The sequence below is a fragment of the Thunnus albacares genome, chromosome 24 (assembly GCF_914725855.1).
Source record: "Thunnus albacares chromosome 24, fThuAlb1.1, whole genome shotgun sequence".
NCBI classification, from domain to species: domain Eukaryota; kingdom Metazoa; phylum Chordata; class Actinopteri; order Scombriformes; family Scombridae; genus Thunnus; species Thunnus albacares.
In genome coordinates this window covers 2,130,641-2,154,364 of record NC_058129.1, presented here as the reverse complement: position 1 = coordinate 2,154,364, position 23,724 = coordinate 2,130,641, and the positions used below count along the sequence as shown (strand labels likewise).

The 23,724-nt window shown below is 39.5% G+C and overlaps 1 protein-coding gene across 1 annotated transcript; it reads left to right on the top strand.

The window, feature by feature from the left end:
• The first annotated feature begins 1,054 nt into the window (after nt 1-1,054).
• gyg2 (glycogenin 2) lies at nt 1,055-16,750 on the top strand. The gene is made up of 9 exons (XM_044345232.1): nt 1,055-1,348; nt 3,443-3,581; nt 3,855-4,029; nt 7,168-7,330; nt 9,041-9,167; nt 10,029-10,203; nt 11,940-12,041; nt 14,334-14,453; nt 16,020-16,750. The coding sequence occupies exons 1-9, from the start codon at nt 1,342-1,344 to the stop codon at nt 16,143-16,145; spliced, it is 1,134 nt and encodes a 377-aa protein (XP_044201167.1). The 5' UTR covers nt 1,055-1,341; the 3' UTR covers nt 16,146-16,750.
• The last annotated feature ends 6,974 nt before the right edge of the window (nt 16,751-23,724 follow it).

Sequence of the window (23,724 nt, the reverse complement as noted above, 5' to 3'; positions counted from 1 at the left end):
ACGGCTAGATGTCCTTTCTATTCTGTGCTGTTATCAGCTTTTCCAACAACAAACTGTGGAAAATAAGCTTCTGCTACATGAAAACAACTTTACTTTCATAAATCCTTATGCTTCTATCATATTCTGAGCTGCATGTCAACTAGGGACTGCCTACATGGGGCTGATGGTGAGCCGCCACCACCCCGCTGATCTGTTAGCTCGGTTTCCTGGCTGAAATTCCCTCTTTTATAGCATTATGTTTTTCAGATTTATATGAATTGATGCATTTCTTCTCATTCCAGTGACAGAAATCAGGAGTTTGATGATTGAAAGTAATTCCTGCTGTGTTTAATGAGCGACTGCACATCACACTTTCACATCCAGACCGTGGAGGTCAGACAGAAGCTACATTCACTTTATTTTTTTCAAGAAGACTGTGTCACAACCAATTCTTCAATTTTAAGACTGAATTACTTCCAATGACTAACCAGAACATCTCTGATTCCACTCAGTGGAAATGTTTTCAGTTCCTCTCTACTTAGGAAGGGCAGTGATGTTTGATTACTATTTTTTACTGCATGTATGCTTTATCCCACTATATAGGCAATTTGTTGTAGTAAAAACAAGCATAACAGTTCATTCTTAACCTTGAAAATAGTTGTTTAACAAAACAAACCCAACTGAAGATCAACTTACTAGCAGTTTTCTGGAGCTTTTAAACATATTTTTCATGCTTAACTTTAAGCCAACATGGATGACAAGTCCTAAAGGTTTACAGCTACTAGGCTCACATGTCAACACATCCATCTCCATGACAACTGATCAAACTGCATCCGCTGATGAAGACCATGCGATATATTTGAAAGCTCTAAAAAAAAAAACTAGTAAGTGAGTTGGGATTGTTTTATGAAAGTGTCCAATGAGATTGGTTCAATTAGATTTCAGGGGCTTTATGTTATAAGTGGAAAGTGAAAGTGAACACAATGCATTATGGGCTATCAGTAGAGGGGCAGGACAACAGCTTGTGAAGGTCGAGCCTGTTGCACAACACTTGGCAAAGCTCACTTTCTACTAGTTGAATGACCAGTTGAGCAAACAGATGAGCAGCAGGCTTCTCACTCCACTCTTCACTCTGACGTTAAAAACAGACTGGGATGTGACCGCATGCTGCAGCGTCAAACAACTGTCAGCACTCAGAAGAGCTTCCAGTGTCAGCCGGTGTGAAGATGCAACTCTTCTGGACCCTCGTGATTGACTATTGCCAGAAGACTTTATAAGAGGCCTTCTGCAGAAAAGTTCGGCAAATTTCTGATAACCTTCTTCGTGGACGAGGGAAGTTTTTGAATATCAAAGACATCAAAAATGTCAGGTAGGTAAATTTATTTAACATAAAATATCTAGATTAGAAATTTTATAAGATCAAAATTTACTATTGAGCAGTAAAAGTGCTTCGGACTGCTAGTTGACCTTCTCTACAAAGGTTAAGTAACTTCAATAAATAAAACACAAGCCAACCACAAATTCAGCTCTGGACATCGGGAACACTATTGTAAATCTCTCATGTCTCCCCCCTCAGAGTTGTTAAATTATATAGAACACATTGCAGTGACCCAGTTTGACTTGAAATCAGAATAGACTCCTGCTCCTCCATACTTGTGCCAATTGAAATTAAACACTACATGCAGCAGACCAGAGATGGCTGCAGACAAAAGGTTACATAGCTCTCCATCTGACTGCAGGCCAGGAAAGTCCAGCTCTGACACAGCTGTCAGGACTTCACACTTAACGTTCCAGTTTTACAATTATAGTAAAACCTTGATGGAAATGAATTCATAAAATCAACCCTTAGAGGCCTTTGTATGAAAATGTCATTATAGATAGAGGCTCACAGAGGGAGACGGAATCTTAAAATGATCTTGTACGCAGTTCAAGACGCTGAAGTTCATGTTAAACTTTGGTAAAAATGGTGGCTTTTGAAAGGTGTAGTTCCGTTATTAACAGTTCTTTTTTTCTAAATGAATAACAAAAATATTAATAAAATGTTATTGCCCCAAAAGAGCAGGTGGAAACCACTAAACAATATTTCTGTCATCACTGGAAAAAATGATCAAACATAATATAAATGACATCATCACAAGTCGTCTTATTTTTCAGCCTGAATAAGCAGACTTGTTTCCCTTTGCACCTTATTAAGATGCTGTTAAGTTAAGATGCTTTTAAAAGTTTTCTAACAGTTGGTGTTTCATGTTTCACATGAGCCTTCTTGGAGCGGAACCTTCAGCATCACGTCTGAGTTTGAGCATTTATGCCAGGGCTTTAAATAGCTTTAAAAAAGCAGATATGGGCAGACGTTTGGATATCACAGTCTTTAAATTTCAGCAAAGTTGTTGTTGCATGGAAACTCTGATGCAATAAACCAGTGGTTCCAAACTGTTGGGTGTCCATGACCATGACCATGACCACATCAGACATAGGTGTAATTAATAACACCTAACTACTGAGGGCTTGTGACTGGAAGGTCGCTGGTACAATCCCTGGACTGACATCACAAAACTTGTGAAGGGATCCTCTAATGGTCAGTATGAACAAAATGAATGATTACAGCAAGAACAACATTTGTCAGTGTTCATTTGGGCAGCTGACTGTTGTTTTAAGACAGACCTGGAAAAAATGTGAACCCGTCCTTTAACTCAAGGTCCACTTAATGTCTTATTCCAAAGCTTGGTTGCCTAACTGAGAGAATTCCAACCACTGATGAAGACATCGAGACGTACTTGAGCCCCCAAAATGTCACAGTGGGAATTATTTTTTCTGAAGAACTTCCCTTGCAATAACTTCTGAGTGTGTCCCTATTAATGCTGTGGCCATAACCAGAGACTGTAACTGATACATAACAGATAATATTATGTCATGATACAACTCAGCCTTCCTCTGTGGATCAGACGGAATGCAAAAGTAGTAGTAGTAAATTACCACAGCGACCTTTCAGTAGCTACTAGCTTCAGTGTGGCTGTTTTTTGGAGATATTTGTAAAGTTGTTTGTGAATGGTAATGTTTCCACTATTGCATTCCTGCATTGAGTTCAGAAGTATTACAGAGCTGATTGACAGCCGCTAGGCTTTTATGCAATTCATGTATTGTGATTTATTCCATCAGACATAGTTTGTTGTGGTTTACGACTCATTTTATACTAACTGACAAAAAATGGTCCAATTAATAAACCTGGTCACAGCATGTTTACAATATAAGGATCAAAGTTTAAAATTTGCAATTCATGCCACCCAGGAATTAAATAATGACTGAACTTCTTATCAACTAAAAAAATGGAATCATAAAACACGAAGAAGATAGAACCTGAGAAGTAGAAGAAACTCTAAAAAGCTAAAACCAGAAACTGCATAAGCCTTCAATTACAATATCAGTAATATCAGTTAATCAGTCTGATCCTCCGTTCTGTCACCAGCTGCTGAGGCCTTCGTCACCTTGGCCACCACGGACACCTACTGCATGGGAGCCACAGTGGTGGCCAACAGTTTACGGCGGCATGGGACGACTCGCAGCATCGTCGTCATGATTACGACAAACGTCTCACAGGAGTGGAGGTGGATCTCTTTTCTGTCATTTGTTCCCAGAGCATTTATTTCTTATTATTTATCACAGCTCATACTCTGCTCCCATGTAATTCTAGGTGTGATAGTTATCAACTTCACAGGATTTCTGGGAACTGAAGTCCTTAACATTGTTACCTCACACTGCCATTTGGGGCTCAAAATACAAAAATTCTGTAATGAATCAGTAATAGATCTCATGTCCATCTAGATCCTCCTCACTGAGTTTGATATCGACATAATTTCATCTCCTCCTAATTTAACCAGGCTCGCCCTCGAGAACGTGTTTGATGAGGTCATCCTGGTGGACGTGATGGACAGTGAGGACCGCCTCCACCTTTCCCTGCTGGGACGTCCCGAGCTCGGTATCACCTTCACCAAGATCCACTGCTGGACCCTGACACAGTACAGTAAATGTGTATTCCTGGATGCTGACACGCTGGTGAGTTCAATGAACACACAGCAGTATGTAAAGTAGATTCTCAGTGAGAGTGAAGATCTTCAGTAGAGGATGACTGATGTCCGACACAAGCTGGAAATGTCAGATCCTAAACTTAGTGGCTTTAGTGTTCCGTGTCCTGCTTGAAAAAACAAAAAAAGCCAACTGGAGTTGTACTTTTAAAACAATAATTTTAAGTATATAGTATATTTCCCGTGGATCAGATTTTGATTTGGGTTATTTTAGCCAATAATTCTTTGGTTGAACTTGGGGCATCTCTAATCATAGTAGTTTCTGAGTAAACACGATTCGAGCATCAAGTTCACAGGTTTCAAACTCACTGTTGACTCTCTTGATGCATTGACAATGTCTACTTTCTGTCTCCTGGCATCAATTGTCTAGATTTTGCTCATTTGACACTGCTACAGTATAATTAGTTTGTGCTTCATCAGGTGATGCCCCAATGATATTTGAATTTAGTTATTTGACTTCCCCGCCACTCTATCTATGCACTGAACGCTTGGTTCATGCCTTTAGCCATCCAAGTGGGAGCTGCAGGCAAATGGCTCTCTTCAAACAGAGAACAAACAGAGGCAGAGATGGTTGATGGTTGTGTTTGGTGCAGCTTGCCTGTCACGTTGAACTGCAGACAAGCAGGCGAGGCTGTGCAGCAGATATCAGTGTCAGCCACTTTATACACACAACCATCCACCACATCCTTCTCCTAAAGAAGTCATCATACTTCCTCCTTTGCCTTTTGACCAACAAATGACTATTGCTGTGGTTTTTCTGATGAGGACAGTCTCAGCATCATGCACATGAAACACCTTCTCCCTCTAATGTTTGTGATCTGATAGGTTAAGAGAGAAGTTCAAGAACTTTCCAAAATGTCTGCAGGCTATTCTGTCAATCATGTTTCCTTAGAAAGGAGCTCCTCTCTTTGTATTTTTGTTATTGATCCTGTTCAGTTCTGCTTCATCTAGTTAGAGAGCAATCATGACATGACCTCTGACTTGTGTCTACACTCCTGAGCACTTACTTAGAAATGTGGTACTTCTTTGTAGTGGCACCTTCTCAGAAAGCCACTTTATTTATTGCTTTATTAGAGAAGAAATGCTTATGGAATTAAGCGTGATGCCACTCACTCCAGGTTTCATGCCTCTAACAGCCAAGAACAATAAAGAGCTGCAATAATACACATAAGCTACTTACCTTAAAGAGCTTATTCAGTCATGTGTTCATTTTTTGTTTTGTTCCATGCATTACAAACCTCACTACAGCAGCTTTGATCACTTTTTAATGGAATCATTCCTAGAAAAACCTGAGTAAAGCTATGCTAAAGCAAATATTGCACAAATGACTGTATCGCACATCAACATGCTGGCTCATTGATCAAACTATAGATCACTATCACTATCACAGAGTCAACACATAGTATTGTGTCAGTCTCTTTCAAGCTCTGAACTGTTGGCTAACGTGTGTGTGCAGGTCAGTGATGTTGTTAAAGTCAGTACTCATCATGGATGTTAAAGGCATGTTTTTGAGCATGTTGTTACTGCAGCTTTGTTCTCTGTTTGGTCAGTGCAAATGTTCTCGTGTTTGCAAGGGCACAAATGTTTGACTGAGCTGAGTAAACAGAGCGAGGTCATGCCTGCTCTGATGATACACATGTGAAATGATAGTGAGAGAAATCGGTCATTGACTATTCCGTTGTTGGAGCATCATGAAATCTTGGATGAGCTCTTGTTCGTCACTGCAACAGAAACCAGAACAATGTGTTACATAAACTCCTGACAGATTTCTGATCATGTCCATCATCTAGATGCCTCCTGCACAGCTCAAGTTACATCAGTAGTCACTGAAACATCAACACTACAATAAAACTAAAAACTGGAATAACTATGTGCATGTAAATGTACTCCATGATAACCCTAACCCTAACCCTGGCCCTAACCCTAACCCTAACTCTTTGAACAGTCAGCTTTATCAACACACACACAGCAGCTCATTATACACACAAAAGCAAATCCTGCCGTCAGATATGAACACAACAACTCATGTGTCAATCAGACACACTAAGATAAAAACACTAACAACAGGCAGCACATGATGATCTTTTTATGGCAGTCTGTGAAGTGAAATCACTGTTTTATTGTGTATATGTAGTTTTTTAATGGTTGATAGTTTAAGAAATGTGTATATTGTGTAAATGTAAATACAGGACTATATAATACTGTAATACAGTATCAATACAGTACTTTAGAATATTGCTGAATATTATCTAATACAGCGAAAATTGTACAAAAATGCTCACAACAAAAAATACTTTACTCCATCCTGTCTGCTGCATTTGGCCACAAGTTCTCATCACTGTGACACCTATTGTTGTCTTGTGCCAAATATAGAGGAAAAAAATCTTGGCATGCAACCTGACATTAGCTCTCCTTTTATATAGATGGCAACAACACTGGAAATACTTGGGTAGGTCTTCAGCTAAAATGGGAATCACCTGTGTTTTCTTTGCTCTTGTTTTTGGTGGGGGGTTGGTTGGTGGTTATGATTTAGCAGATTGCTGTCTACATGAAGCGTTTTATTGCTTTGTTTGTGTTTGAGTGAGAAAAGTATTCAGGAAATTTGAAGGCTGTAGTCACTGAATGCCTTTTTGTGTGAAAACAACGCAAATGTGTCACAGTTTGCTCCATAATTGTTGCTGCTGTGTTGAACTGTATGAAGAGTTTTGAAGGTGAGGTCTCAGTATTGAACCGTGCAAACATAAAAAACTGTAATGTGAATTGTGTGAGGTCAAAATGTTTTTTATCCTGGTAATTATTATTTTTGTTAGAGGCTTTTACAGGCGTTGTTACCCTGACATCAGCAAAATAATGGTTACAATATTAAAAACCTGTTCCAGCATGAAATGGTCAGATGTAAAGGGACGGTTCAACAAAAACAAGAAAACATTTACAGTAGACCCACGTGGAGAGAGATGCACCCACTGAAAATGAAATTGGACAAGTGGCAGATGTGGCAGTGGCTTCCCTAAGCTTTCTTATGGGAACCATCTGGGACTGTCTCATCCCAAACGGGGCTCTATGCACACACCTGCACATCGGATGAACCTGCGACCTCTTCCCCTCTCAGGTGCTGTGTAACGTGGACGAGCTGTTCGAGAGGGACGAGCTGTCAGCCGCTCCTGATCCCGGCTGGCCCGACTGCTTCAACTCAGGCGTGTTTGTCTTCAGACCGTCCCTGCAAACCCACGCCATGCTCCTGGATCACGCACAGCAGCACGGCAGCTTTGATGGTGAGACATGACTACATGTTTGAGTTCAGGCTAACAAGCAGAGAACACTGTGTGCTCCGAATACTGACAACTCGACGGAATACATTCATACAAAATTTAAAGATGAAGTGAGAGGATGTGTTTGTTCATAGCTTAGTATTCTCTCTGTGCGTCTGTCTGTCTGTCTGTCTGTCTTAGAATGAATGAAAATGATCCATTTGTTCACTGTAGACACTTGTTTTGGCAATAACACCTGGGAACATATGAAGATTGATGAACACTCATTTTTGATAACCTGTCAAAACCAGTCTGAAATTTTGACCACTTGCTTGCGGTCTGGAATATAAATCCTTTCTTCTTCCGATTAAAGAAGCACACCTCTTGCTGGTCTGTCATTTCTGACAGCACAAATGTGGAAGATGGGCTGGAAACATCAAACTTCTTTAGACTAGTTTCTTTATAAGTAACTGTAACACCAAGTGTAAAGGATTGGTCTTGTGGTTTGGAGTTTCAAAGAGTTATTGTGTGTTGCAGTCAGTGCTTGAACTGGAATTTAGAAAGAAAAGAAAGGTGTCAGTTCTTTGAATCAGCAGCGCACAACATGTGCCTTTTATGTCAGATAATTCTGGTACATTACATGTGGAATCTCTTACTATATTAAAACATAAATTCACAAGGAGCATGTAGTCAGTCAGTCAGTCAGAACTTTTTTATTTTAAAGGGGACACATTCTGCACATTTCCAGTTAATTCATTCATTAATACACACAGACACACAGCAGGGCTACGGCTACTCCACTACACACACAAACACACACTGAGTTGTATCAAATGAATTGTAACAAATGTTACGCACTTGTGCAGTGTGGCGACATGTACAACATTCCAAAATTTAGTTGCAACCTAATTCAATATTGAAGAGTCATGGCTCGATATGAGCATCAGGCCACATCCTCAAAATTTTGGTAACCAATCACAGACAAACGGTAAATGATACAAACTCACAAGTTTTATTCGGGGTCATCTAAAAATGGTATGTACCAAGTTTGGTGAAGATTAGATGAAGCTAAAATGTCTTTACCAAAAAATCAGTCACAAATCAGTCTAGTCGGCATCATCCAAGGAACATTCTGTCCAAATATTGTTTTGATAGGCCTTACGGTTCATGAGTTATTAGCCAAAACGCAAAAAACATTATAACTGACCACATGGTGGCGCTATAAGTTCCATGTTTTAATATGTTAAGCATTTCCACTAGAGACACCTGTCCATGAAGTATGAATACTTAATTTTAATATTTAGAAATATATATATATATATATATATATACAATCACTGGAATATGCTAGAAGGAAGAAAAGTAAGAGAATAAATTTCCTTGAAGAGTTGAACATTTTGATATTTGAACGGTTTCTGTAGTTGAAAGTATGGAGAAGTAGTTAGCGATTGAAAAACATACGGAAGAACAATAAATGAATGTTAATCAGCATTCACACTAATTATACACCAGAGATTATTGAGGCAGCCCATATACATTTGTTAACTGAAATGCATGTCAATAAAACAATACGTTAACACAGTGTATCAGGGTACTACACAGGATTTCAACCCCAACTCTCTGTTGGCTTTATGGACCTGATTACTTTAAGCTTTAGCAGTGGAAGCAATAATTTGTGTAAAAAAAATCAATACCATAATACTTAATCTCATGTTCTGTGTGGCTTACTGTCAGGAGGAGACCAGGGCCTGTTGAACTCTTTCTTCAGTGGCTGGCCGGTGGAGGACATCAGAAAACACCTGCCGTTTATCTACAACCTCAGTGCCAACTCACTGTACAGCTACCTCCCTGCTTTCCAACAGTGAGTGTGTGTGTGTGTGTTTGCACAGTATGAGGCCGTATCCTGTTACACTGAGCTGAAAGTGAATATGTCTGTTTACAGATTTGTATTTGTGGATTAGACACACACCATGAGATAAATTCATAGTCACTGTCATAGTCTCAACATATTTGTCTTAGTCAGGGTTGAAAGTTTTATTTACCAACTTATCAGTCCAGCCAGGATTTCACAGTTTTTTTCTGTGGTTATTGCAGCCAAAAATGTTTGATTTTCCAGCAGCTTTTCTCAAATATTGTGATGTTTCATGTGCTCTTTCTGCATTAGATAAGACAAGACATTACACAACCAATTTCAGACTGAATAGTACTAACCATGACTGGTGAACTAAACTTAATGTGTAAAATGATGGAGTGCTTTCAATATTGTATAATTATAGTAATATATATATTAAGATTACAGTCCATTTTCTAGTGCACAATGTTCAATAAGTGTCTGACAGACAATCATTTCACACAATGTATGTTTTATCACTATTACAATTCACAATGTAATAGTTTTGGAAACAGTTCTCAGCTGAATTAGTTCATACAGGATGATGTCCCATAGCTAAGTATGCACTCACAGCACACTGTCCGGTCCTCTAAACTAAATGACAAAATAGCTTGTTTGTCATTCATGAGGAATGATTACGGTAAGATGTGTGTCAATGTTCATTTGGGTATGACTGTTGTTTTAGGACAGACTTGAAAAATTGTGAACCCGTCCTTTAACCTTTCTCCCTCCAAAGAGGTTTTTTAGCAGTACATCACAGTACAGCAGAAATGATTTCCACTGCCACTAAAAGTCGTCATCTCTGTACAAACATACCTTTTGTTCCTGCAGTTTTGGCCACAATGCAAAGATCATCCACTTCCTGGGAGCAGCTAAACCCTGGAGCTCTGACAGCCAGAGGGAGGACGGTCATTCACACACTATGGAGCATTTTGTCTCCCTGTGGTGGAAGGAATACCTCAGTCAAACAGCATCTCTCCCAGTGACACATCTCAGTCAAACACAAGTATGAGCACCCATGTGATCTTAGAGCTTTATCAGCTCTCTCTGATTGGTTGCAGAGTTACTTACTTACTGCACATCTACAGCTTTATGCTAGAATGAACATGTGATTATATCATATGCGACCACACGTACAGTATACCTTAAAGGTTGTGATGACACACAGTCTGCAAATGGTTTTTAATTATTTATTCATCATGCATTACCATTTCTTTAAATTACATCAGTTCTTACAGGGGCTGAATCAACAACAGCGACTAGTGGTGCAATGATAAGTCAGTCACTGACTTTTTCCCCTAATATATTTTCATACAAGAATCAATGTAAACACTGCAAAAGAGCTTTACCTGTCATCAATGGACATACATGTAAGGTAAACTGATTTTTCATTCTGTTTGCTTACTTAAATAATGTATCCCTGCTATCTCTTCCTCTCCAGTTCTGAATCCCAGGTGCATTTATACATCCCACAGCTTTATACAAGGCTAAGCATAAATGCAAGAAGGTCTTTAAACTTGAGAAGAATTTCAAATTAAGGTTTAAAACATATAAATTAAATAAAGAATATTGTGTGCGAGGTTGAATTGTTACAGGCAGTTGAATAGCAATGGGGCTAAAGAATAATGTGAATTAATACACAAAACAGAATATGAGGGGTCAACACTTAGTAGGTATGGAAAGCCAACATGTTCAATATTACATGAATTATGATGTTATTAAATAAATGATATAAATGCAGACAAAACATATAACTAAAATTGTTAAATAAAATCTTAAATTTCACAACACCATTCCTTCCAGTGATCATATAATTTTATAACGACACTTTATCACCAAGGGGAATATCATGGTCAGAAATTACAGTCAGGGTGCAAAATTTTGAATCACCACAATTTTTCAGTTTAGCTCAGTATATACTAAGATTGAATAAAGTGTTGCCAAAAATAAGTCCTGAATAAAACATGACTGTTTTGAAACATGTTGCACATGTCTGGGAGGTAATGAAGTGTAAAGTGTTTTCTGCTGCTGAACTTGGAATACTGGTAGAAGAGAAGACACTTATGGAACTGCAGGCGTGGATTCATCCCACAAGAAGTATTACTAGAATTATTAGCTTGACGTCAGCTCAACAAAAACATTAGTGATCGAATGAATTAATCAGGTCCAGCAGCTATTTGTATGAATTTCCATTCCCTCTTCCCACATTTGGTGCTGCTTAAAATACATACTGAATGAGCCCAAACAGAATTTTCAGCAGTTCTTTTCCTCTGTTTAACCAGCACTAAACCTCAGTGTTGTCCTTTGGTAAATAAGGAGAAATTTGACCGTCCCCCAAAGTGTTTCTGTAAATCATGACAAACAGGGCCAGAGCCAGTTATGTCAATTATGTGAATTAGTATGACACTACATTGTCCTTTCCAGGAGCCTTTTTATTAATTTACAGTTATATCAGTTGCTTCTTAGGAAATTATAGTCAACCTGATTCTAAAATGTAATGTCCAGCAGTGTTATACTGCACAGAGCAGTAAGTCAAGCATGGGCCTTGTTTATTCCAAACTCCAAACACTTCAGCATGACTTCTTCCACTTTAGCTGAGGGTTTGTTAATCAGTCAAATAAGCTGCTTCAGAGTTTGGCTGCAACATAAACTTGCAGACTGGCAGCCAAACACAACACATGGCTGCTCAGGCCTGCTCTTGGTTGTAGTCCCAACACTAAACATCCTCCCTTGTTTTTACAGATCCAAGAACGAGAAGCCAAGATGCTGTTAAGAGAAAACTTGGACAGTTCCAGTTCACTGCTCGCACATATTTCACTTCATCCACCTGCTGAACCACAGACGGTGAGCTGAGAAACCAAATACTGATCAGCTTAATATTTTTTTTAATCTCTTTTCACTGGACACTCCATCCCTCTCTTTACTGTATCTTTCTTTGTGTCACTGTTGGACAATACATCTCTCTAATACATGATGGAACTTTCAGTCTACTAAGAGATGCAAATGTGTATATATGTGAATAAAAACAGACATAGTACTCTAAAGTGTAAAGTACCATACTGGTGCTTTACAGATTGTTCTTGCCCATTTACTGTAAATCAAATATATCACATTACACTTAAACATTATGCAAATCACACCGCTGTGTTTGAGATTTATTCCAGGCTGCCATTGATTTCCATTCATATCTGGTTGAAGGAGAGTAATTATACGCATCATCACCATCATGTAGGTGCAAAGCTATTAAAAAGCGCATCAATGAAACATGCATGCAGGCCTTCTTTTTCTATTCATATCTACACAGTGACTGCCTGGGAATGAGGAACAAGAGCATACAGCCAGGCTAGCAGCTCTGTGAGGTCACATGAATGTCTGAACCAAATTTGAATGAAATTCAATCCAATACTTGTTGAGACCACTCAAAACCACAAATGTCAGCGGATCACCAAAGTCAGTAGGATTAATCATCTGGGGAACATGAATGTCTGCACAACATATTGTGCCAATCCAGCCAGTAGATGTAGAGATATTTCACTGGATAAGCTGTTGGCGCTAGAGGTAAAGTCAGTGGATCACCAAAATTATTATGATTCATCGTCTGGGGACTATAAGTGCAGGCACCAAATTTATCCATCCAATAGTTGATATATTTCAGTCTGGAGCAAAGTGGTGGACTGAAATATACAAGCCTGTAGGCTACCTGTGTCATTTTAAATGTTGCAAGGCTTAACAGTCAGTCAGTGTTCCCACAAACCACCTCCAACCACCTGCCCCACCCCCAAATATTACTTTTTTTGTAAAAGAATATGTACAGTTCTTGAGGCAACATTAAGAAATTTATGATTATTACAATGACTATTAACTTTTTTTCCAGAGAGCCTACTTGTAGCATATTTATTGTGTGATATGCTGGTGTAATTTAGCCTCCTTGCCACTAATTATCTATATGGGGAATCACGACATTCCACTCTGGTTGACTCCTCTTTCTAGCCGCGCCCTGAGGAACACCCGGTGTGGGTTGAAACTGGATGGCATTCTCCTTTTGGTGATATTTTTTAACTTTGATATGCTCTAACAAATAAAGGCATTTTAACTACGTCCTTGGCTCAGTGCGAGTGCGCCTGAAGCAAGCCCAGAGGCTTCCCTTTGTCTATATGTAAAAGTATTTATTTGATATATTTTACACTGAATAAACAACTTAAATATGAATAATATGCTTAAACTTAAATCCCTGGTTTTATTTAATGAGGAATAGCATTACATATTTTATTGGAGCCAGCCATAAAAGGTATTAAAATATGGTTAATAATATAATTCTCCGGCATTATAACTTGATTAGAACAGTTTGACATTTCGGGAAGTTGTTTGTCATCAAATTCGTACTCAGATAGATCTCAGTTTCATCTCAGTGTATCCAGTATCTACAGAGATAGATCCAGGACCTTTAAGCCTAGCTTAGCACAATGATAAGAGGCAAGAGGAAACTGCTAGCCTGCTTCCATTAAAAAAAAAAAAAAAAAGTCCTTTAAAAGAGTTCATTTAAAGTCACACATTTTATGTGAAGCCAAGTAAGTAGTCATTAGAAATATTTGCTAATCAATGGCTTAATGAATGACCCTATTAGCATAGCCGGTTGTGTTTATAATATATCATGGTAATTATTATGGTGGGTTATTAGGCAGCTCAAGTGGCTCTTGTTAGTTCCAGTAGATGAGACTGTTAATTTATGAGTATTTCCGCTTGACTGCATTTGACTCCAGCAGAAAGAAGAAGAAAAAAAAAAGAAAAAAAAAAGGACAGGGACACAGAATCTATTATCTGCCACAGGCCTCTGAGCTTCTCATTGCATTTCTGTCATTTGTTAAATTCATTTCAACTTGATGCATTGTGTTTATACAAGCTTGTAAGATTAGCCTGAATAGACCCCACGCCCTCCAGTACGACAGCAGCAGTGAAATTACAGTACATCAACAGTGTTATCAAGCAACACTCACACAGTTAGACTGAGACTGAATTGAAACTGACTCATCAACTGTATGATTTCACACTTTCAGCTACACATCATGTTGCTCTTATACAAGTGTACAGCATGCACTGTGGTACATGAAGTGTGACATGACTGTGTGGTGTTTGTAGTCTTCCCACGCAGGTAGCACACCATCGGGGGATGAGTCAAAAACACTGGAGCAGACGGGGTTCCAGGATTCACCTTTGGGTGCAGAGGGCGGCCATGCCACTGACACTGATACACACCCTGTACGTAAACCTTTCCTCTCTGACTCCTGTACCACTTTCATTCCAGTAGATGTCAATGGATGAGATTCACTAATGGATTTTGTTAAAGCATGTAATAATGGCCCCATAGTCCCCATTGCACTATTGAAACACATTCATGCACTTATCTGAAATATCGTTTTTATGCCTGTCTAAAGGTTTGAGGAAAAGTCAGCGTACTGTACAGATACAGAAAATGCGACAAAGTGCAATGATGACAGACTTAGTGAATAAATGATGATGTACATGAAACAACTTAAACGTCACTCAAGCATCCACCGAAGAGACAAAACATCAGATCTGTGTGGAACAACGAGGAGACTGTAATGTTCCTCAAATGAATACATGAAACAAACTGAAATGATGCTCTTTTAATGATGTCATCTCGCACCGAATGACGTTTAACAGCATCGACTGGAGAATTGGCGTCACCTACTGTTTATCTTGATGAACTAACTCCTGATATTCACATGGTGGATGGAAATGAGCATTAAAGGATAGGTTCGCAGTTTTTCCAAGTGTGTCCTAAAGCAACAGTTTTCCTCGCTGTAATCATTCCTCCTGTTCATACTGGCTATTACAAGATCCCTTTCAAATGTGCTGTCAATGTAAGTGATGGAGGCCAAAATCCACAGGATGTCGACATAGTCATTTTGTGAAAAATGCATTTCAAAGTTACACAGTCAGTGACTATGAATGCTTGAACTGAACAAAGTGATTCTTTACTCCACGTCTATTCTGTACTGTTGGTTTCAAAACATCAGAGGTGAACTGGGAAGATGTTTAGGGATTTGGGGATCTATTAAATCAGGCAGACTTAGGTTCACTCAGGGTCAACTCCCAACTCAGCAGAACTGCCTTTTCACGCACAGCAGACTGGACTTCTATTACAAGCCTTCATCTGGAGACAGTGTGCCATCATGTCAAGATTGTGACAGAACCTGAATTTTTTCTCTTATAAAAAATTTGAAAAGGCTGAATTCCTCATATGTGACTTGAATTTAATGAAACTAATTTTGGTATACATTGTTATATTTTGAATATGTTGAGCACTATATTTTGTTAGTGCTTAATAGTGCACCCAAACCCCAAACATTTCCCCAGTAACACTCTTTATAGACGATTTATAAGTTGAAACTAATGACTTGATGTACACTAACTAAAAGATCATAAATGTCATTAATATTATTACTTATAAATGTAATGAAAAAAACTGTTAGTAAATCATTTTAATCATGAAGAAACCATTCCTTATCTTTCTTCCAAGCTCAATGCTGCTGTTTTGAAACTCCATACAGTTCAGAGTTGAAAATATGATATTGAATGTGATACTAGTAAGACACAGGTTAGTTGAATGAGTTTAAGATGAGCAAAAAGGAATGAAAAAAATCTACCAATTCTCAAATCTGATATGCTCAACTGCACATTGTATTTGTGCATAAAGATGAGAGCTTGAAACTAAAATCCAGACTGAAAAGAGAGTGTGATGTTTCTAGAGATAAATTCTTTTGAAGATTGATTTTTTATTCTTCTACTTCATCATGGCAGACGGCTGCAGAAAAGGAGGCGGTGCGGATGGAGCACCGCAGGCAGTGGGAGGCAGGACAGGCCGAGTACCTGGGCAGAGACTCCTTCCAGAACATCCAGAGGATGCTGGACCGCTTCCTGGATTAGAAAACCTCTGTAACTTAAACAGACCTTTGACCTTTAGTAACTGGCATCTACTGATACTGATACTGATACATCTACTGATGATTTGAGAGTTAAAAAAAGTATTCTGAAGACATTTTTTAAACATAGCACATAACTTAAACACACTTTTGATAAGGATCCCTTAAAGCTGATATTAAAGTCACCCTCCACTCCAAAATTGTACACTAGAAGAGTGTTTTCACATTCATGTGCTGAAGGGGGAGAGTTTCTCTGAGCTCAGCGTAAACCTGCAGTGTGGAACTTTTACATATAAATGAGCGTCTGTTACATTCAAACCCTTGCCAAATGAGTTCATACAACGCTGATTAAGCCTTTCGCCTCCAGGTAAATCCCTTTGTATTTCCCAGTATACAGAGTTTTTAATCTGGTATCAGGTTTGACATGCCACGGTGCTGACTGGATGAATGCATACTGCACATGCTATATGGGCAGAGCACACTAGAGACTTCTGCCGGCTGAGCAGCTAACTTCCAGATAGCTCTCTGCTAGCTTGAATGGGGATAAAATAATTTAAGTGCGGCTCTTCTAGACTTTCCAAATGTTATTGGACCAAATGGATCCAATTCTGATAGTGAAATTAGTCATTTCATGGGGGTTGTATGATGCTCAAAACAATTTATCCACCGTTTTACAGCCGCAACAGTAGAGAAGGAGTAGGCTACGGCAGAGCCTATGATGTAAGCACCGCTCTACAGTGTTTTTGTAATTCCTCTCACTGCCAAAAGGGGGAGACAAAAGTCCCACACTCTAGCTTTAAATCTGAGTTTAAGGAGTGTGCATGATTTGTGACATCACAACTAGTCTGGAGCCAATCCTGATTTATTATGCAACTTACACAAGTGTGATGTGGAAAGTTGGACTTACTGCATATCTTGAAACATGTCTGGAGGGGATCTTTAAGGTATTGAGACCAAGATGTGTACAGTGTAAAAAATAAACTCGTCTTGGTGGACAAACTATATACTGTAGACTCTAGCCCCTTTTACGCAGCCTGTTCAAGGCCGGAATGTTGCGCTGTTAGTCCGCCTCGCTGTTCTGGATAAAAGGTGTGAACATGGAATGGGGGGGGGCATTGTTATTCCATCATTAAGCTAGTGGCAGAAGTAATCACATTGCTGGATCAATGTCTGTGTAAAATGGACAGCCAGCATGGTGGGACTACACACACTAGACGCCGACGCTGTAACATGTCACACCCCTGATTCCAGGACGCCAGCATGCTATCTAAAATCACACATAGGGGCACCATTATGCCGGCTCTGTTCGGTTCAGTGTAAAAAAGCAAGGGTCTTCTTTACAGCAATTTTGTGGGATCTCTGTATAAAAGTGGCCTCTGTTCATAAAGCCCCTGTCAGACATGGCCCTCTTTATGTTAATCTGGTGGCAATTTAACATGTCAGTCTGAATAAGCACCTCCATGGTCACTTTTATGTAAAACTCAGGGCATTTCAACATTTCTATATCACTTTCAATACAACACAAATCTGAAGACAATGCGGTCAGTTTAATGTAAAGACCACGGCAGCACTTGTTTCACCCTCTAACATCACTGTAATAAATGTAATATTTCAATGATCTTTTATGCATAAAATTGGTTTAATAAACTGGGAAACTCTGTGAAAGAGACTATTTTAACGCTTTGAGGAGATCAAGCTTCTTGTATCAGTTCAGTCTATATAATTATATTAATATCAGCTGTTGAATAAGTGAATATCCAGCAAAACACTTTACATACAGCATGTGAGCTCACTGGAATCAAACTGAATATCCTGTTATCTACATGAATGCACAAGTGGGACTTTATAAAACAGGCAGCAGAATTGATTTGCTATCTAATAATATTAAATGATGAAATTGATGTGAAAATGTATCAGTGGATTCACTGGTGTTAAACTCTCTCCCTGCTCAGTTGCAATTCCCAAAACATCAACTGTGAGCTGAAAGGAAATATGAGAGCACTGTAATAAAATCAGACAGTGTTCCTGCTGAGAGTTCCATGGGATATAACTGTAAATTTAATTTTACAGACCTGCAGTTTGTTTATTTTAAAGCAGAAATAACACCAGTTAACATCTATCCAGCTTAATGACTTTATGTAGAACTGTAGCATCTCTCAAATGACTCATGGCGTTGGCTTTATTTTGTAGAAAAATCCTGGTGGAATTGGCCAATCTATGTGTTATGTGTATGTGCTGACAGCCATTCTCCAATTCTCCAGTGCAGTGACAGGAACACTGTGCTGTAGGAGATGCTGTCCTTCAGATGAGACGTTAAGCCGAGGTTCTGACTCACTGTGGTCATTAAAGATCTCATGGTGCTTATTGCTCAGAGTAGGGGGTTCCCCAGTGTCCTGGCAAAATTTCCAACTTGGCTCTCTCCATCTGGCCATCTAATCATCCCCCAGTGTAACTGGCTCAGTGATTCCCTCCCTCTCCACCTCAAGATGATGTGTGGTGAGCTCTCTGGCACAAAAATGGCTGCCGTGCATCACCCTGGTGGGTGCTACACATCGGTGATGGTTGAGATGAGTTTCCCCCCTTCACTGTGAAGTGCTTTAGGTATCAAGATAAAGCACTATATACATGTAATCCATTATTATTATTATTATTATTATTATCTGAAGCTAATATGAAGCTTCAGTGTCCAAATGAGTCAAATCAAGTAGATATCTTTCAACGTTACAGTCTTTTTAGTGCCAAAGTCCCTCTTTTTGTTACTATACTTCCACCACAGCTCAACAGGGAAACACTGTCTGAGGAAACACAAAGAGGGAATTTGATGCTAAAAATCTGGCAGATATCCACTTGATATGACTAACTCAGACTGCTGAAGCCTCATATAAGCATCAGATACACTTTTAAATGCATTCTTTCACAAAATGAGTGTGTGGACACACTGTGGATTTTGGCCCCCATCACTTACATTGAAAGCACATTTGAAGGATCTTTTAATAGCCAGTATGAACAGGAGGAATGATTACAGTGAGGAAAACATCTTTCACTGTTCATATGAACACCTGACTGTTGTTTTAAGACACACTTGAAAAATTATGAACTGCCCTTTAGAGCTAACCAAATTAGAACTGAGTAGGAGTTCAGCTATGGATTCCACTATGATGTGAACAACCATAAAACAAAGGTGAGTGAAATATTCTCTAGTGATCAGCCAAATAGCACATGAGCTAATAGATAGAAAACCCCTCAAACAAATCCATCAGAGGAAAAGTTGCTCAGAACCAGTGCATCCCATAAAGAGGATTTACATGTATCACTTGGACATTAACAAGGTAAACACAAGACATTAGCTCAACAGCTACATTAACCTAATTTGTCATGCATAGCAATGCAATGAATAAACATACACCGCAAATGAACACTCAGATTCAGCAGCAGAACATCACCACCTGCAAGCATGTGGGAGTCATAAATGGCAATAATTCATCTCATCACAAACTGAATCTGAACAATACAACAACGACGCTAAACCCAAAACACGCCAACAACAAAGCAGCCTCATAGCTGACTAGCAGCGTTACCAGGCAAACAGAGCCTGCACTGAGCCACAGCATGCACATCACTAGTGTAACAGATGTGTACTCTTGCTTGTGTTGTATGATGAATGAGGCACAAACTGTCACTTCTGGCACCCATCCAGCATTATTGTTTGGAAAAGATGTTGCTTTTCTGGAGGGAAATACAAACGTGAGTTCACATAGATAGATTGTGTTCTTGTGACTTCAGATTTCTTCAATTTGTGTGTTAAATTTACCACCAGGGGGCACTGTGGCTCTTCCTTCACAACTCTGCCCATCATGGCAGCAGGAACACAGATTAATAGATGCCTGACTGCAGTCAACGGTATGCTGTGTGATCCTTATCCACTGGGCACACGGTGCATGTCATTTTCATAGGCATTCCTCCCATAATGTTGTGACACAGTGATGGAAGATACTGTGGTGAATACAAAGCAAATGGCAGGAGGTGAGCTCAGGCTGAGACTGTGCTGTCAGTGAAAAGGCCTTATGATGATTGCTTTGAAAGACAACCTGGCACATGGCTGAGCGGCTCCCGCTTGACTCTGATTCATCAAGATTAAAGTGTGAGCACCAATCTGGGATAAGTTTCTGGTTCCCCTTGACCGCCTCATTCATTAAGCTCTGAAAATGCAAAAGGAATCACAGATCAGTTCCTGCAGATGCTGACATTTTTGAAATAACGCTGTTAAACACAGCCTCTAACCCAGGATAACTGACAACAGAGGAAACAGTGATATCTTTATTTGGGGGTTCTACTGTGTGCTAGAGTTGCAGAGAGTTTCTATTCCAGCAAAAAAAAAAAAAAAAAAAAGCAGCTGAGTCGACTGTTCAGCTCTCCTCTCAGGTTGAATCTGTGAAATCAGCTCCTGTAATGATTAGCTGGCAGGCTGGAGTCTAATCCTGCCTTCATGTCGTGTGTGATTTAGCGTAAATATGACCTGTCAACAGGGAGAAGTCACTTATGTCAGCCACCCGGTGGTAATTACAAGTAGGGATTGATGAAGTGTGTCAACACATGCAGCAAAAATGGATTTTAATTAACCAATGTGGCAGTCCAAAATAATCAAAGGCCAAATGATAAGTTACACATAATCACAGAAATAAGTACAATAAGTCTGGTACAGTTCATTTAGGGTTCAAAAAAATTAACTTTTAAAAAAATATATTTTGGATATACTTGCAACATGTCGATGTGGGCTGCATATGGGTTGATATGCACTACATGGATTAAAAATGGGCAAACTAGGCCCCGATTTCACCTTGTCCACTTGGCCAATAATTTATAGCCTATTGGAAACATTTCATCAAGGGCTAGAATTGCTAAATTTAAAACATGAGACAGTTATATCCAGGCATATGCAGTACGGGGACTGACATGAGTTCAAAGTTAAAGGTGCAGTGTGTAGAATTTAGTGGCATCTAAGTGGAATGGACTTGGCAGAAATGGAATATAATATTCATAAGTATGTTTGAAGTAGTGTATAATCCAAAGACAATAAGAAATGTTGTGTTTTCATTACCTTAGAATGAGCCCTTTATATCACTGGCTCTACCGAGGGCCTTTCGCAAGTTTTGTGGCCACCATAGGTTCTCCTTCACGCTTGGAAGGGGACAGTGAGGGGATGGGTATTCATTTCGTTGCAATCTGCAATGTCACCACTAGATGCTTCTAAATATTACACACTGGTCCTTTCATTGACGGCAGTATCTCTCCACCTAGATTATATGTATATAAATGGCACACACACCAATTTTTCATACATAATATTTCAATCTCATATGCCCAGTGATGTTTGTTCCAGTAAGACATGACTGTAGTTTGTTCAGTCGTTTTAGAGAAACAGCTGCTCTGGAGGCAGAAATAATCTTATTGGAAATCAAAGCAGCAGAAGCTGATATTTCCAGATGCTTAGTTGTTTGTATGTGTCAAGATCCAAAAATGCCTGAGCCTACATTTCCCATAATGTAACTCATTATGTCTTACGTGAGACTCGCTCTGGCTAGTAAATCTTTCAAACTCCACTCTCCAGTTTGAAACACAGGCTCTCTGTCATGAATTTGTAGTCTCTGAGCGAGTGACCCTTTAACAAACCGTCTGACTCTGCACTCCCCACTACTATCTTAAGTGGTGTTCCATTACTCTAAAAAAATCTAATTTTGCAAGATCGACCTTTCAATAACGGAGGACTGAGTGTCTGATGTACACCTGCATCATTTCCTCTGCACAAAAAAGATCATGTTATATCTTTCCTGCATTTGTTGTTGATGTACAGTGATTAGAGTTATAAAGCGCTGAGTTGGGGGGGGGGGGGGGGGGGGGGGGGGGGGGGGGTAAGTGAAAAGTGAAAAGAAATCAGTCACACATGACTGCAACATTGATGGAGTGTCTACAGTTAAGGTGGCAGCTTTGTGAGGCTGTTCTCAGGCACAGTGGCCCTTTGAACAAAGTGCTAACATCAGCATGCTAACATTTGCATGCAAATGTTTACAATATTATACTCTTTACCTGATGTTTAACAGGTATAATGTTGTTAGTTGTTGTTAGAGTCACAAGGACTCATAATCTGACAACCACAAATGTCTGTACTAATTTGGTGCTAGCCCATCTGGTAGATGATGAAATATTTCACAACATAAGTCACAACATAAGTCATTGGCCTGCTAGTAGCGCTAGATAAAACATCAGGGGAATACCAAAGCCACAGGCTGTGGGAACATGTAGTAAACTGTTTCTTTTACTCTCCCCTCCAAGTTGAACTCATCAACCAATGACAATTTCTACTTACAGAGCAACTCAGAGAAACATTAACAGAAAATCTGCAGTTTGTTTGAATTAAATCTTTCATATAACTCACTGAGAGCCATTGTGACTTTAGCCTTACTTATGTAACCGGTAAAGACACCACACTGACCCCGCAAAGAATTTCACCATGCTGCCCCAGTCTATTTGTTTTGACAGTGTGGGACTGACACCCATATGTGCTTCCAAGAAATTCCATCTTTGTCGGGCACATCAGCGCAAAACTCAAGGAAGATGAAGCTGAACACCACGCTTGGTCAAATAACCAGTATCTCCAGGCGCTGTGTTCTCTAGATTGGTGAAGCACCTGGGTTCTATCCCCCCCACACTTGTTTATTCTGTTTTTTCAAAAAAAGTGTTTTCCCCTCTCCCACTTCTTTTAGTTTGTTTAGATGAAAAAGTAGTCCTGATAATGTTCCCATCTGGAGCGCCTCTGTGGCTTGATGAGTACACTAGCATTCTGCTTGATTGAGTAATTGTGATTCATGGATGATTGGGGATGTGTGTGTGTGTATGTATGTGTGCATGACAGAGAGAGAGAGAGAACAGAGGAAAAGGAAAGAGCAAAATGGCAAATGTGAGCATACAGGTATAGGCTACATGTCCATGCCAGTCAGCCCCAGTTCTTATTTAAGCCATGCTGCCTTCAGACACACATACTGTGGACAAGAAGGAAATGTGATAACTGTCAGACAATCCTAAGCACCTCCATATGTTTTGGGTTAACTTCTTTGAACCGCTTTCTCCGCTCATCATGTGTGGTAGCCGTCACATGACTGTTTTGATTCATGCGCAAAGCTGCGCAGTTAATTTGATCAGTGGTTCGACCAACAGCTTTGGATTCTAATGACCCACAATTTCTATGACCAGGCTAATGGAGGATTGGGAGACTAATGACAGTCAGCTGTGGAGGGGAATGTTTGAAGGCATCCGATGGGGTGGAGCAGTTGGGTGGAGTTGGTCCTTGCAGGGGCAGGCTGCCGACTGAAAACTGGGCCACAAACCAAATCAAATTACCACAATTAGACAAGTAAGTACTCTGCAATTCAATGGACAGATGCATCATCAGGAACATTCAAGGTCAAGTGGTTACATCTTGACTTGCTGAGATACATTTTTTAGAGAACTCATAAAAGAGGACTAGAGGATTTCACAATTGGTGCTACTTGAGTCCAGGACTTTTAAATTAGACATCAGTTCTGTGA